This window comes from Xiphophorus maculatus, chromosome 9, assembly GCF_002775205.1.
Source record: "Xiphophorus maculatus strain JP 163 A chromosome 9, X_maculatus-5.0-male, whole genome shotgun sequence".
NCBI lineage: Eukaryota > Metazoa > Chordata > Actinopteri > Cyprinodontiformes > Poeciliidae > Xiphophorus > Xiphophorus maculatus.
Window position 1 is genome coordinate 29,007,501 of NC_036451.1, and position 17,239 is coordinate 29,024,739.

At 37.3% G+C, this 17,239-nt stretch overlaps 1 protein-coding gene across 1 annotated transcript in view; it reads right to left on the reverse strand.

Moving 5' to 3' along the window:
• ect2 (epithelial cell transforming 2) overlaps positions 1–16,212 on the reverse strand; it is a 54,170-nt gene extending 37,958 nt beyond the window's left edge. Inside the window, exons 1-8 of the mRNA XM_023339531.1 lie at positions 16,126–16,212; positions 13,144–13,301; positions 8,886–8,965; positions 7,502–7,594; positions 3,241–3,423; positions 2,382–2,471; positions 1,774–1,881; positions 933–1,006 (exon numbers count right to left, since the gene is read on the reverse strand). Of these exons, the coding sequence (XP_023195299.1) occupies positions 933–1,006; positions 1,774–1,881; positions 2,382–2,471; positions 3,241–3,423; positions 7,502–7,594; positions 8,886–8,965; positions 13,144–13,301; positions 16,126–16,136 (797 nt within the window). The 5' untranslated portion in view covers positions 16,137–16,212. The remainder of the gene's footprint in view (positions 1–932; positions 1,007–1,773; positions 1,882–2,381; positions 2,472–3,240; positions 3,424–7,501; positions 7,595–8,885; positions 8,966–13,143; positions 13,302–16,125) is intronic.
• Between the last annotated feature and the right edge of the window lie 1,027 nt (positions 16,213–17,239).

Below are 17,239 nucleotides of genomic sequence, written 5' to 3' on the forward strand. Positions count from 1 at the left end.
ACTGATATTTATTACTATTTTGTTGATTGTTTCTGGATGGGGGAGTTAGTCACGTGATATTTGTTTGGTCATTTGACAGTGATAGAGCAAAAGATTGTAGGGTGTTTAAATGAAGCAGAGAAGAATTGGGGAAATCAGCATTGTGTGGTTGTTTTTTGCAAGGTGACAAAAGAGTATGGAAGTATAATATCAGTAAAAATCAATTAGTGGCCATTATATAATTATTAATGTCCTCTTTAGGCCCAAATTTTCATAAAGGTGCATCTCTACTTTATATTGTGGTGTTAAGCGCAAAAGAAACCGGTTTACACACCAGAGTAAACTGGTACTTCATACGGTAGTCTTTTCATCTGCTTTCAGGATGTTTAGGTTTATTTCGATACTGGCCATTGCCTTCCTGTGCAACTCTGCTCAAAAAAAAAATTCTCGCTTCCAGCACAGTCTGGGCATTCTCCTCTTTACTTGGATTGTCTCTTGTAGATTTTTTGACCAGACTAATCAGCAAACAGAAGGACAAGTTGTGACAATGATGTTGATTTTCTTTCCTGTTTTAAAATTGTAGTCTGCCTATAGTTTTAGCAATGGCAGCAAAGGAAGAGAACGAAGATGTTCAGTCCATGTTTGTCACTCATCCAAATACTGAACTAACATTAACAAGCACCTTGCTCAGATCAGCACTTCCCTCTTCACAGTGGAGGATGGATGTTTACAGCGCAGGACATTTCCGGTAAGCTTCATAACATTGTACTGACACATTACATATATCACAGGCAAACATTAGCAAGTGGGTAAAATTTAAAAGTTCCACGGAGTCCTCGGCTCCAGGAAGCAATTGTTTGTCAACAGCCAAGAGCCCAGAAAAAGCAGATAGTGTAGGACAAGTTACTGGTTTTTCCCAGGCTAGTGGTGTTAAAGAATGATGTTTTACTCACACATGGTCTCTTTTTTCCCATGCCTTCTGTATCCAAGATGGAGAAAAAATGGGAGTTCCCATACACACCGCTAGCTGAGACAATACAGAGAAGAAAAAAACCATAAGCTACTGGTGTAGCTCATTATAACGGCTTCTGGTTTTGTTTCATGCACCATAAGCACAACAACTTTCTCCTCCAGGTGCAAAACAGAAAGAAGAATAAAAACAATTTCTGGAGATAAATGATGGTTAATTTATCTTCAGAAAACGTTACCAACTACCATTAGTACTACTGCAGGTGAAAAACTATATATGATGCATTGATACCTATGTAATGATTGATATCTAACAACAGCACCGTATAAAGAAGAAGTACCGATCAAAATAAAAGTCTGGTGATGTCAAGAAAGTGTCAAATATACTGAAGGAAAAAACAGACTTAAAGACCATTACTCTAAAGTCCTGGAAAGTCTTGAAATATTTTAAGGAAGCTAAGGCAACTACACTGCTGTGGGTTACTTTTTAAAAAGTTCCTATTTGTCAAGTCTGAACAGAAAGAACAAAAATTCTAAATCTCTAGTTCAGAATTCTTGGGGGGCAGGAGGCTCTCAGATTTGGATGTGTAAAGGACAGAGTTTTAAAGATTTTCCACATTCTTCCATCTTGGTGGTGAGCTCTAAGTACCATTTCATATTTCCATAAACATTTTTTTAACTACAGCAAACTAACCCAGAAATATCTGATTCCTGATGGGATTCATGAAAAATATGTCTACTTTTTGCTTTCCACAACAAACTGAACACACATTATTATACACACATATACATGCTGGACACAAACATGATGATAGAAATACAGACCCTGTATTTCTCTCCATGAGTGGAATAAGCAACAAGATGAGTGACCTTGGCGCTGAAGTCTTTCCGGATTGTCCCACCCATGTGATGAACCATATTCACCAAGCTTTTCTGCAAGGCAACCATAAACATTAATATCAGGAAATTAAATATTCAAATTGATTAATACTCTACATACACAGAACTTGAACTTAGGGGAGCAACGATAAACTGGCCGGCCAGTCAGCCCCAATTTTGGGAGATCGGTGATTGGCTGAGACATGAGAAGCTGATCTTATCTGCCTCCACAAAGGCCTGAAAATCAGCCACTGTCCATTTTACCTCCCACCCCACGGTTCCTGTGTGTGTGTAACCTGGTGGCTAACTCTAGTCACCCCATTGTTGCGAACTTAGCAACTTTGTCGCTTAGTAACTTTTCAGACAGAAAAATAAATAAAATTATAACAGCAGGTCAGATGTTTTTAAAGACCAGTGATCAGCCAGAAAGCTGCAATCAGTGCACCACTACTTGCTATGGCCAGAGATTTGATGGCAGCAGCAGGCAAAGTTTATGGTTTCTACACATGATAAACTGCAACTAAACCTTTTTTGATACACAAAATTATTCTCACCATTTCCTCCTTGTTTCTGAAGCCAGTTAAACACAGCGTCAGGTTCAGCATGGCAGTGCAGTAAAGAGGACGGCATGAAAAATGGAGCGGCTGCGGAGAGAGGACTAAAAATCAGTCATTGAACATGAATCATTCCTGCAGGAGTTAACAGTTCTGACATCAAATGGTTATATGGCGACCCTAAAGTCTTTATCAGGAAAAAACAACAAAAAGAAAACTTCACATTCAACTTTCTGAAGCTCGGACTCCTGAAGAGTAAATGTTCTTATAAGTTTATGGAGAATATTTCAATAGCGGTCAGTCTTTAATTATGAAACCTGGAAAAACAGACACTTTGTGATAGAGAAAGGATGGATCAGGGAAGAAAGGAAAGAAATGACTCAAGGAGTGAAAAAAGATGGAAGGGAAAAGAAAGGAAAGATCAGATACATGAAAGGATGAAGAAAACAAGATGATAAGATGACAGATGAGGAGGAAGGACAAGGAAAGACAGGAAAAAGAAGGAAGGAAGGAACGGATATCAGAGACAAAAACAAAGACTGAAGGTAACAAAAAATGAAGAATCAGGTAAAGAAAAGGAGCAAGAACACAAAAAATGAAAGACAAAAAAGAAGAAATGTTAAAAAGTAAGCACAAAAAGGAGGAAGGAAAGAAACATAGACCGCAGGACTTAAAATATGGAAATATAAACATTTCTTTGCTCTTTTTCAAAACTTATTCAGCCCTGGAAAGTGTTGAAAAAAAATCAAGTTTTCCAGACTGTAGGATCCTGTAAAATGAAAGCTAATCAAGTACAAATTCTCCTGGCTTCTTATCCAAATCCAGCATAAAATAACCCGGGTATTGATAAAATACTCACCTCTTCCTTAGCAGCGCAGCGCAGCACAACAGGAGGCCCAACGATGCGGTTCTCGTGTTTGTAGAGGTAGAAGTAGTCAGGGGAGCTGAAGTCTGTGAGGACAAACACCATCTCAAAGTCTGTGTTGTCTCCATCTGCAAATTCCTGGACGTTATCCGTCTTTATGAGCGGTGTGTTGATATCCTGAATAGGAAGGATTGTTTGCAGAGATCAGAGCACAAAAAAAAACATTAACAAAAAATAAATAAATCAGTTTTGAGCCTTGCTGACCATGTTAATCAGGCTTTCCTTTTATGGGTATTTACTTGCCAATATCCATTCTATTAATAATATGACAAAAAACTAATGAAATGATTAAACCCTTTCATTAGTTAGATCAGTGGTCCCCAACCACCGGGCCGCAGACCGGTACCGGTCCGCGGACCAATTGGTACCGGGCCACGCAAGAAATAATGAACTACTTCCGGATCTTTGATTTTGAAAATCCTAAACCGGATTTTACCGGTTACGTCTTGCGCGTCAAAATTGAGCCAACTTGCAGCAGACAAAACAAAACAGCATCGGAGTGCTGTGCGCGCACCCCCCCACCAACAAAATTGCGAAGGGCTGACCAGTCCACGCGACTAAAAAGGTTGGGGACCGCTGAGTTAGATCATTTATTTAATGTACACAAATCTTGATGAAAATAAATAGAGCATCAAACAGCAGATTTTGGATATGGACACAGAAAGCATGACCTTTTCCTCCCTGCATTAGAAGCACTGGATCACACAGGATTTCAATAAACAATTTCATTAGGTTTTTAAATGTTTCCCCCACCTTCACAGATATTTAAACCATCAAGGAAAACAGGAATAATAGTCTCCAGAGCACAATTACTCAGTTTTATATACTGAATAACATTCAGCACTGGTGAAAATAATCAATTGCAACCGTGAAAATGAGTGTCGAGTTACAGCTGAGCTGTTTAAATCAATGGTCTCATACTAACTGCCAGACTGAGCTAGCCTCCAGCATGGTGAAAGGGAGGAAAGGGTTCATGCTGCCATACTGTTAACCTGGTTAGAAAACAAACTGAGACATTAAACAATAAATATTCCACAAGGCAACAGAGAATGGAGGAAAATTATAGGAAGCTATGAATTGGCAACAGATATTACATTGTTACAGTCTGCACCAACATATTACAGTTGCAGAACACAATGGTGTTCTTTTAAGAACACCATCATGTGTTTTATCCCTGCAACACAAGTTTGGAACAAATAAGGACAAAAACTGATAGGAAAAGCTTGCTAACCAGAACCATTTTAAATAGTTCATTTAAAAAAAAAAATTATGTCAACAGTAAAAATACAATAATAAAACTGCAGTGTTCGTTCTTAAGCTGACTCAAAGGAAGTCTAAAACATTTAAAAGCAAAAAACAACTTTAGCCAGTGAAACTAAAAAAATAAAATCGGAATAGATAAAAGTCATTACTTTTTTTAATAGTAAAAGCATCTTTTGAAAAATTGCTCTGATTAACAAGCAAATTTACAGCAATCTCTAGCTCTGCTCTCTACATAAGCTGGTAAATGTCAATAGTTTTAAAAAGTGGTGAGACTCAATAAAATTTTTAATTGAATTGCAGGGTCTATAATTACTCAAATTTTAATTGAAAAAAAATACATACAGAGAAAAAAAAGTAACATTTTCAATTCAAAAATCCTTTCTGCTGCTAAATTATTGAGTAAATAGACATGAGTTCAAAGATATTTATTGTTTTTAAATCTGTTAAACTATCAGATTGGATCAAAGTTCTACTTTATCCATTCATTTTTGCAGTTTCAGGAACTCCTGATCATTCATGGAACTTGTTTAGAAATGTGGACAGTAGACGCTGACAATAGCATTAGCTTTGGGGACGTCTGTGCTGCTGCTACATGTTAAGCATTGAGATGCTATTTTAGGTTTGAACAGCTTTGCTGACAGGCTAACTCCTTTTAGCACAATAGTCTTCTCTAGCATCTAATCAGATTATTTGTAGAAGCAGAAACTGACTCCAAGGGAAGCTACTTTGTCACCCATCACTGTTGATATGACCCAATCAAATGTACTTCCTCTTCTTTTGATTACAATTAACTGAAGAAAGAAATTAAACCAAAACAAATCATTCATAACTTACATGTAGATATATTAATAATTACCACATTTAAGTAAAAGTATTTCATAGTAACCCATTACTGTAGAGTTACACTCTGAACACTTTTTAAAAAATTTTATTTGCACTACAGTTCAATCTCAGCTATGAAAACTGAACACTTCTGGGCTTTATCAATGGATAAACAATAAAAACTATTCTATATAATGGGCCTATTAAATGGGCCTATTAAAAGTATTCACATGTTATTAACCTCATATTGCTTTTACAAAATCAATTATGACCAACAAAATATGGCTTCTCTCTTTTTTTACTAAAAAATTACACACATGCATATGCACCGTATTTTCCGCACTATAAGGCGCACCTAAAAACCTTCAATTTTCTCAAAAGCCGAGAGTACGCCTTATATGGGCACAGGTCTCGCAACTACGGTAAGCAGCCGCCGACTTCATTTTCCCCCGTAGAAAAAGAAGCGCGTGGTGCACGCTGGGTTTTGTGTAAAGACCCCAAAATGGCTCCTATTAAGAGACACGCTTACGAAGCAGAGTTTAAGCTCAAGGCGATCAGTCACGCAGTAGAACACGGGAATAGAGCAGCAGCAAGAGAATTTAACATGAACGAATCAATGGTTATAGTGAAAGTGGATATATATTGTAATTGCACTAACGTTTGATTTGCCGTAACAGTATCAGACTGTTTTTTACGTGTTTATTGAATCGAGGAAAAGTTCCCCTCCACTATATGTTATACCTTGCTGTTGTTAAAAGATAAACTGTGTCACGAAAATACCACGTCACTTACTTTACCTCGGGGAAAATAATAAAACAGCTGTTTATTGATTTTGGGAATGAACAGTTTTCAGAACGCTGGTTTGTAATCTATTAATAAAGTTTGACTGACCTATCTGACTATTTTGTTGACATTCCCTTTAGCGCAGCTCCATCTAATCTAATGGATGCATAACGTAACCCCAGCCTCTACTGTAGCGTCTTATAATGCGCTACATTATAAGCGCATTATAATGCGGTACGCCTTATATATGAAAAAAGTTTTAAAATAGGCCATTCATTGAAGGTGCGCCTTATAGTGCGGAAAATACGGTACATAAATATATAAGTACATATATGCACACATATCCACTATACATACGTGCACACAACTACGGACACGCAGGCAAATATGTACACACATATACATATATAATATTCTAAGTGAAAACTGATTATTAAAAAATTGGCAATTAAAAATGTATAACATAAAATAAATATTCACTGCTTTTAAAGTGCCTGGCCTAATTCAACAGCGGTCCAATAGGTAGCCACATAATGAGTGGCTACCTCATTATGTGAGGTATTTATCTCCGATATACATGTTAACATCATGTTAACATGTATATCGTATGGATATAGAGGTATTTATCTCCGATACACACATATACATATATGTATGTATATACATATGTATATATGTATATACATATATATGTTAACATGTATATGTTAACATAATGTTACCGTATACATGTTAACATTATGTTAACATGTATATCGTATGGATATAGAGGTATTTATCTCCGATATACATGTTAACATTATGTTTTGTCGTAATAAACCTGAAAATTTGACATAAATACATTTTCTTTTACGAGAGTAAATTAGTCGCTTAAAATCAGTATGAAAACTTGTCACTGGCAGCTTTAAAATGTGGATTTTTAAAATTAAAATCATTTCAAGGTAAGTTGCTGCTCAAAAGATCTAAACCGAACAAAAAATCTGGACTACCGCTTACGATGAATTTGGTATTTGACTCATCGCCCTATCATTTGGGTTTTTTCATTTGCACCTAAACACAGGCAAACACTGACACCATTATTGAAAATAATCATTTCTGTTCAAGTTTTCTTTTTAAAAAAATTCAAAAAGTTGCTTTGACTTGGTTGTAAAAGTACACAGAACTCATTATAAATATTCATCCACAAATCTGTTCAGCATCAGTAAGTTAATCATGCAGAGTGATTGAATGAGTAACCAGTATGAATTAAGGGTCATGCAGCACATCCCAACGTCCCATCAAAGTGTCAGAGAGTCATTCACACAGAAAGGCAGACGCTGTACTGTACCATAGTGACTATAGATTTTATCATCATTTTCTCCTTGGAACCCGCCTTGCATTCTCTTATCTTTACCACAGGTACCTCCATTACTCTGATGGCCTGGAAGAAAACCAACCAGCAGGACATGGAGGTCAAACACTGGCATTTCAAAAAAAAAAAAAAAAAAAAATCATAACAAAAGATGGGCAAATATGAAAGCTGAGAGAGAAAATTGCAGAAGGGCAAGGACAAATGCATACAAATTACCACCATGTGAGGACAAAAACACAGTGAGAGGTGGGTTTCTGGACACAGCAAGGGGCAGGTGTAAGAAGATGGGGCGGAATCTTTGTCCTTGCAAAGTTTAAAGATGGCGTCTTCAAACAAATATGACACACCTGAAGGAGGACGGACGAGGAGCAAAAGTTCATCCTGTTAAAAATTTATATGATGTTCAAAGCCTCAGGAGGGAGGTGGAGAAAAGGGACAGCTGCCGATTTGTTCTTGGCTCTGCTGAGAACAAATCTGAGAATAAACTCCAAAAAAAATAAAAACCTTAGCCATGGTCTGGCTTTCCTTTCTACCTTACAATCTGCAACAAATGTAAGCCGGAGGGAACCATAGAGGACCAGCAAGTTGGGCAACCTTCTAAGTTTCAGTGTGAAGTGATTTCCATAGAATTATGAGCAGCCAAAGTAGAGGAGAATAAGGGTTCAAGGTAACTACAGCCCTTTCTCCATGGCTGTGGCTTACACCAGTCAGTCTTGAAAAAACGGCAAGTCAAAGCCAGAGGGTACAAAACCAGAAGTATTGTATTAAGACTGCTTTCGTTGACCTGTCTCACCATCTCAACCAAACTGATCATAGCATGGTTAGACCTGAAAGACCAAATCTTTTTATAAATTAAGAAGAACAAATACAACATCAACTGGATTGAGCAACCTGCAGCAAACAGATGGAAGAAGAGATTTTGGAGAAACAGGTTGCCTAAGGGTACACATGCAAAATGACATCATCAGAGCGACAAGCACAGATCCTGCATGCTCACGGCCCACCCACGTTCCTGCCTATACTCATCCCCACATAGAGAGGAAGAAACTGCTAATGGAGACATAACCAACTCTGCTAGCATCGAACTAGACATTAACTGGCTAGAGTGGGATTTGGCAATGGAGGAGGTTAGGTTGAGTAAAGCTTCAGGACAGAATAATGGCAACACACCAAAAGTGTAAATATTTATGTCAAAACAATGTGAAGAATATGATACACACATATATAAAAGGGGTTAACCGATTTATCGGTGCCGATTTTCTTCATTTTGGGAGATCGATGATCATCTGAATGCATTCAGATGATACATTCTGAATGCACTCCATTCCATAATCACTGAATGGAAAGAGGACTGATGTACCTGCAGGGCTTTGACAAGAGCTTCATTTCTGCCTGCTTCTCCCACCAGAACAACTTGTGTCTCCACTTTGGGCAACATATCTGAGAAAGAGCAGAAGCAAAATTAATATTCAACCATTTTCTATCAAAGTAACAAACAATGACCAATCATTTGGAACGAAGACAAAGTGAAAACAATTCTGTCCATAAATGAAAAATTTAAAAGAAACAGACAAGCAAAAATCAACTTATTATAATGACAACATGGAGGAGATGAATCTTCACTTCTAGTATTGCCATCAACAGATCAAACTTAATGCTTTAGGAGATCCATTTAAATGTTCTGAAATTTCAAAATAAGCATTCCACACAGATAGCTGATATTTAATTAACCCCATAACTAGTTGATGGAATTAAAATAATAACCTATACTAATCATTATATTTAAGGACTGTTAGATTCTATGTCTGTTTCTGGAATGTCTGCTTTGTGAGAGATGTCTGCAGGAAACTGATAAGCATGCCAGATTGGAAGCAGATACCAGCCACTCTGGAGACAAAACTAAGAACTGCTCTTAGTAAAACACCAAAAGGCTAAAAGGTCAAAGCTTGTGACCCACAGACACAGGAACTGTTTTGAGACCTCGACAGGAGATTCATCGTATAGAAAGATTTATGACTGTGTTTTAGCAGCTGGGTTTTGTTTCCCTTCACCCCTTATGCAAATAGGCCAATGTAAATTAGGATGTCATGATTGCAAAATAAAGGAGGAGAAGCAAGAGAGGATTCTCAGAGCGAGTTTGGAGACTGTGAAAATCAAACCCTCCTCTCTGCTCTCCTCGCGAGTAAAATCCAATTCATTTGTCTCTCTCTTCTTTTTGTCTATTTTAAGGCTGTAAACCTGACACTAGCGGTGCACCGATTGCAGTTTTCTGGGTTACGGTTAGTGATAGGGTTTGGTAATTATGCTACCCAATTACCAATTTTTTAAAAAGCCTAACTTGTTGATTCCGATTTTGGCCAATGCAAATTTTTTTGTCTGAAATGTCGCTTAATATAGCAAGAATGTTGTTGAATTGACAACAGTGAGGTCACTATTGTTAATTATAATCATGCAGACATAACTTGGGGAGCCAGTCTATCAGTCAAACCTTTCTCACTGGAGAACAAAAGAGGAGAGTGGTTGATTCTTAGACCTTTGCCAAGCCAGATAACATTGGTGGATAAGATCAGCTTCATATGAAAAAATTGGCCGATCACTGATCTCCCAAAATTCATGAAATCGGCACTGCACCCCCATAACTGCCTTAAGGACAATGGTTTCCTCAATGCAAGTATGCAAGTGTTTTTGGGATGGCAGTTAAGGATTAAATAAAGTCTATTCTAGCAGAGACAAAAAGTTAGGACACACTGCCAGCTAGGTTATTTCTATGACTCTTTATATGTTTACTCTCTCACTTCAACATCAAGCTAAATATCTGAGGCTCAAACAGGGTAATCCCTCCTCAGAATGCTGTATACGCGTTCTGATCATGTGCTGCTGATTTGTTACACAATGTGAGACTTTAGTTGGGGTTAAATGTCGATGTGTCCATAGTTATTCCTAACCAAATTGCATTTATAATTAATTTTACATTAAGTTTCATGTATTTTCTTACTGCTTATTTATTTTACTCAATATTGTTAAAATTTATATTTAATATTCTATTAGGGATTTACTAATAACAAACTAGGCCAATATTATTTATACACTGCATGGCCAAAAAAAAAGTCATCACCTGGATTTAACTAAGCAAATAGGTACAAGCCTCCTATTGTATAAGTACTGCATAGGCGATTATCTTTCAGCTGGCAACAAGTTATTTAACCCCAGCTGATGCAATGAGTAACTCCTCATTTCTTAAACAACCATGGCAAAAGACACATCCTGTGGTCGTGGAAAAGACGTTAGCCTATATAAGAAGGGTCAAATCATTGGCATGCATCAAGCAGAGAAAACATCTAAGGAGATTGCAGAAACTACTAGAATTGGGTTAAGAACAGTCCAACGCATCATTAAAAACTGGAAGGATGGTGGGGAACCATCGTCTTCCAGGAAGAAATGTGGTCGGAAGAAAATCCTGAATGATCGTGATCGGCGATTACTTAAACGTTTGGTCAAATCAAATCGAAGAAAAACAACAGCAGAACTCAGGAGTATGTTTAATTGTGAACGCAAAAACATTTCCACACGCACAATGCGAAGGGAACTCAAGGGGTTGGGATTGAACAGCTGTGTAGCCGTAAGAAAACCTCTAATCAGTAAGGCTAACCAGAAAAAAAGGCTTCAGTTTGCTTGGGAGCATAAAGATTGGACTCTGGAGGAATGGAAGAGGGTCATGTGGTCTGATGAGTCCAGATTTACCCTGTTCCAGAGTGATGGGCACATCAGGGTAAGAAGAGAGGCAGGTGAAGTGATGCACCCATCATGCCTAGTGCCTACTGTACAAGCCTGTGGGGGCAGTGCTATGATCTGGGGTTGCTGCAGTTGGTCAGGTCTAGGTTCAGCAACATTGTGTGCCCAAAGAATGAGGTCAGCTGACTACCTGAATATACTGAATGACCAGATTATTCCATCAATGGATTTTGTCTTCCCAAATGGAAAGGGCATATTCCAAGATGACAATGCCAGGATTCATCGGGCTCACATTGTGAAAGAGTGGTTCAGGGAGCATGAAACATCTTTTTCACACATGGATTGGCCACCACAGAGTCCAGACCTTAACCCCATTGAGAATCTTTGGGATGTGCTGGAGAAGGCTTTGCGCAGTGGTCAGACTCTCCCATCATCAATACAAGATCTTGATGAAAGATTAATGCAACACTGGATGGAAATAAATCTTGTGACACTGCAGAAGCTTATTGAAACAATGCCACAGCGAATGCGGGCTGTAATCAAAGCTAAAGGCGGTCCAACAAAATATTAGAGAGTGTGACCATTTTTTGGTGGCGACATTTTTTTTGGCCAGGCAGTGTATATCTCCGTTTAAGAAAATGGCAGTTTATCAATTAATCATTAGTCGATCACTAAAATAAGTCACCTTTAGATGAACTCTATTGATAACTTGCATCTTTAACAGATAGACATGAACCTGTTCTTACCCACCTCTGCAAAAGTCTGAAAATCAGCCCTCCCCTTTTATTATGTCATGACAAAGAACTGACTAACAGATGCGACCACCAGGTGATGTCTGCATTATCAATAGTCACCATACTGTTGCCAACTTGGCACCTTTGTCGCTATATTTAGGGGAGAAAAAAAATATCTGAATCAGCAAATCAGGCTTGATAAAGATCATAACTGCAATCAGTGCACCCCAGCTAGCATGGCTTCTCTGCTTCTGTTCAGCCCACAGTGCTGTGCTGCATCACAGACATAAACAGCAACAAGAAGGAAATAATAATTGTTTATCAATATCGGCCAAGTTTTAGATTGATGTGTTAAAATTACTAACAAGTCAATACCAACATTGATGCTTATTAGGCCTGCCACAATACGTTTTTCTGGACAGTCCCAGAAATTATTGCAATAAGCAAGGATATTGTTGTTTTGAGACCATTTTCAAGTAACATATGGAATAGTAATGCAAGAACACATTCTCAAATATCAATAAAGTGTAAATTCTAATGAGCATTTAACACTAGAACTGAAATACATTTTAAATCCAAAATGAATAAACAAAACAGAAGCAACAAATAAAATGAATTAAGAAATCTCAAAAAATTGTCCTGAAAACTTTATTCATTCAGTTTTTGGTAGAAAGAGAGACAAAAGAAAAAAATAATAGATCTTTGAGATTGTTTTAATTTATCATGTGATCAATTGATTTAAAATGCCTAATGCTTATATGTCGTGGATCTCTAATTTATATGTCCAAAGGTGTTTGAGGAACACACAGATCAGGGCAGCATGTGATGGCTGGTAGAGCAGTCACATGCTCAGGATCTTTGCTACATGTCTTCACCCTTCCTGTCTGAAACGCCTGTTAAAAGTCACACCATAAATCTCTAACTTACAGGGTGTCCTAACCTTTTCACACACACCATTAACAGTTCTACCTTTTCAATGTTTCTGTAAATTCCCAGATCACACAAAAGGTATGATAAATAAAGGATATGACAGGAATCTGAGAGACAGTCCTGATCTTCACTTGGTTATGCAAAATAGAAAAATAAAATACCAGGCATCTGAGATGAAAACAGAACTAGAATGACGAGCTTCCGTTGTCAGTTCTCACTCACCTTCCCCATCTTCACTGGTCATCCCCAGGAAGCCCTGGTCCTTTGTGGTTCCAACAATCCTGGAGTCATAGACTGAAGAATCCACCAGCAGACTCCGGGTATGCCCCATAGTCAGCATGCTGCTTTCAGCCATGGCAGGAACCCTGGGATGTTCAAACCTTTCAGGGAGTGACCAGAAACACAAAAGAGAAGAACACTGATGTTCTTTGCTTTGCAGCAGTTCATAAACTGATTTGGTAAACTTTAAATAGCGAGGAAAAAGAATGGCGAGATACATACATACATAAAACACCGAGAGAAATAATAACATGAGTTAACAGTTGATGCATGCTAAGTAATGAAGTTCAATACTTAGTCAGCGGCTATATAGAAAATGAAATTCGGATTCAATAGCTTAAATCTCAATAAAAAGCAGACCTACAACTTACCTTCGATTAGGTCTCTAGCTAACTTAGCTAACTGCTGAGTTGCAAAGATAACGAGATAGAACTCAATTATTTCCTGTTAACGTCTCTTCAAACCAGTTCGTTAGGTCCCCCAAAGAAAAACTCCAGAACCAGTCAGTGCATGTTGTTCCAAAACGGTAAAAAGAGTCTAATAAGCTTTTCTGTTTGCTTACATTTATTTACCTCAGTGAAATTGTCAGTGTTCTGTTAGAGCTCAATTCAAAAATGAAGGCAAACAACAGAGCTGCGTATTGATTGGTCTGGAGTGACGGAACGCCTTCTTGCTTCCGCTTGGCGAGGTTTCTGATTGGTCCGTTTGTTCAAATTCACAACGCACACCTCAGACACGACAGTCTTGTTACATTCAGGTGCTATCGGAAATATTTTATCACTTGCGTTACTGTATGGTGATTTTACTTCATTTTACCTAATTTAGATAAATAACATTCAGCAGTACTAATTAACAAAATAACCAGCTTTATTTTCTGTATTATGGTAAATGATCAACAGCGAAAGTAAAAACTATCTTCATTCAAAGAATTAAGCATAATTACTATTTTTTTTTTTAAAACTGGAGCTACAAAGCATGAGATTTATGTCAGTGCATAAGATATGGATAATGTGTAGGTAAAAAAGAATCACAACATTCAATGTAGATGCACCAGCTGCAAGTGTTGTTTCTGACAGCAGAAGTATGGCAGCGAGAACAAAGAATATGTTCCATGGCTACCGGAAAACAAACACAATACACAAAGTCATTTCACAAGTAACAAATACTTGTGAAAGTACTTGTTACTTGCATCTAGAGTTAGTGAACTATCTAGATGCATAGGTGGGTGGAGTACCCAAAAATATGACTCAAGTAGGAGTAGCGGCACTACTACAACATACAGTAGTTTTACTCATGTAAAAGTAAGAAGTATCCATCTAAGACATTACTCAAGTAAGAGGTATAAAGGCAACTTATCAGATCATCTTATTTAACCCATTTAAACCCACCAGTTACAATAGTGACCCATGTCTGGGAAAAATTTCTGTTTAAGTGGAATTAATATCAGGTGACATGACTAAACCTGACTGTTTAGTCAAAATTATTTTTATTATTTTCTCTTCTGGTTCCATGACAGCATCAATAAATAACAGTAAGTTCAAAAATATGATTAAATACAATTATCGTGTGCAGTTCAATGACAAAAATACCAACAGTTAATTTTCTTTTTCACCCAGGACATGATTTTTCTCTAAATGGCACCCAGTAACATCTTGTATTCACACTTCCTTTCTGAAACTTAACTAGACGTTGTCTTTGAGTTAGTCAACTATCTTGAAATTCCTATTAATAATTTTTGCTTCTTCAACAATTACATAAAGGACACATGTTTTTTTGATGGAAGGCATCAAGTATTTTCAAGTCCAGCTGTTTTTAGTTATTCTTTTTTCAGATAAACAGTTTACTTCTCATCTACAAACATAACTACAAGACTGTGGAAATAAATAAAAACATAAAACACAGCTATGACAACTCACTGTTTTTAAAATCAGTCATGTTCAAAACCTTCCGTAATTTTAGAAAGTCAAGCCTAAAATCATAGCTCTTATAACTCAAGTTGGACCCAGGTCCATATACTGTATTAGGAGCCATATCTACACCTCTGCAAGTTTTCATATGAAATCAACAGATTTGATGCTCTATGCTGTAAAAAAAACAATTACTAACTCGGCAGATTAACACAAACGCTTTAAAAATGGTAATTAAATTAAATAATATTCACAAATATTAACACATAAGTTATAAATAAAGTAAGCACTGGAAAGTTGAGTTCAGTTTTACATTTTCAAATCCATTCACTTCTCACATGTTATTCCTACCTAGGAGAATATTTTTTTAAAGTGTATTAATGGTAAATACTGTACATGTGTCAGTGGAGAATTCAAAACCAAAGATTGAGTCAAGGCGAGACAAGACCAAGATTTTGGGGATCTAAGACCAAATGCTCAAACCAAAACAAATGACATATCATTTTTAGAATCATTAATGCCATTGTTGCTGCAAATATTGAATGAAGCATAACAAACAACAGAAAGGCTCCAACTGGTTCCACGGGTTCCAATCTTTTCTGTGTGGTCTGCCAGAGCATTTAGGTCAACCAAAACTTGTATATGATCAGTCCCACCCACAGCCTGCAAGGATAAACAGGGATAGAGGGATGGATTGTATTTCATACATTGTTCATTCTTTTGTTTTGAGATTCATATTTGTGTTATTTGTGTTTCGGTTTATTTTAGTGCTAGTTTTTGGTTTAAAAGTTCCTTTGGAGTTCGTGTTTATTTCTGTTACTTTGTAATGTTTGCTCGGTTACCCAAATACCTCCTAACCAAGCTGATCTTGACCCTCATGGTTAGTCTCAGCTAATTCTCATTTCATTCAATATCAGTCGGGACCTAGTGCTTTTTTTTTTCCTTCTTCCATTTGACTCCTGCTATATCCTCAGCATGCTTTTCACATTCTTGACCTGTCAGATTCTGGTCCACTCACCACTCTGACATCCACAGCTCTTCCTCTTCTGCGTCTTTGTGTGTTCAGTCCTCAGGAGGGCTCTCACTCTGGAACAAAGCTTTGTCAGGAACTCTTCCAACCTTTGTTTTCTCTGCTCTTCAACGCTCTGTCACCAAGGACCAACAAATACAATCACTCTTGGTTGAAACTCCAGCAATGCTGCTCAGGCAGGTGGGGTGGGAGGACTACAATAAATCCAGTTTAAAACCGAAATACTGTTTTGTGTGTATTGATCGTTTTTAACATTATCTAAAACTAAAGTAGCTGAAGGCAGTTGTTCATCAAGTTTGGTAAAATGCTTGTATGCTTGTAAATGTTGTGTTAAATAATTTTCCCACCACATTTTTATAGCACTTTATCAAGTCCAAACGACTACAAAAGCGCACAACCTTCAGTCATTCACACATTGATGGTGGAAAGCTGCTATATAGCAGACGCTGCTGCCCTGGGGCAGCCTGACAGAAGTGAGGCTGCTATGCACTGGTGCCACCTGCTGGCGCCAGTACATGGCAATAGTTTATATGTTGCTACATACAAACTAATTGCAAAGCATAAAGTACTCCTTTAAAACACTTTAAGATCTACACTACAATAAGAAGTGTTCAATTTAAGATTAAAATCAACAACCCTAGTTTCATTTGCAGGAAGCCAAAACATTCGGTACATGCTGAGTTTCATTATGTACATTATCACGTTGCACAGTTTATTAAAAATGGATTATTTTCCTCACACATTTAAAACAATGACAAACTAGCATATAAATATGATTTTTTCTAATACAATTGGATGATCCTGTAGTTTCTGATTTAATCATGAAGGCCCTACTCCAGTGTCTAAGGTTTCCTTTTAGAGTTCAGGTGTGGTTTGAGTTTTTAGTTTATACTAAAGTCTCTTTTTCGTTCTTGAGCTAAAATGTATTTTGTTTTTAATAACAACCCTTAAGTATGTGTTAGATGTGTTCTGATGTAAATAAAATATATGAAAGCTGTGATTATTTGAGACCAGACAAGAAGCATTAAGCATTTAGGACATCATAATATTTTTTCCATAATTTATGGTTCCATCTTGGATCAGTGAAAAGCAGATAAAACAA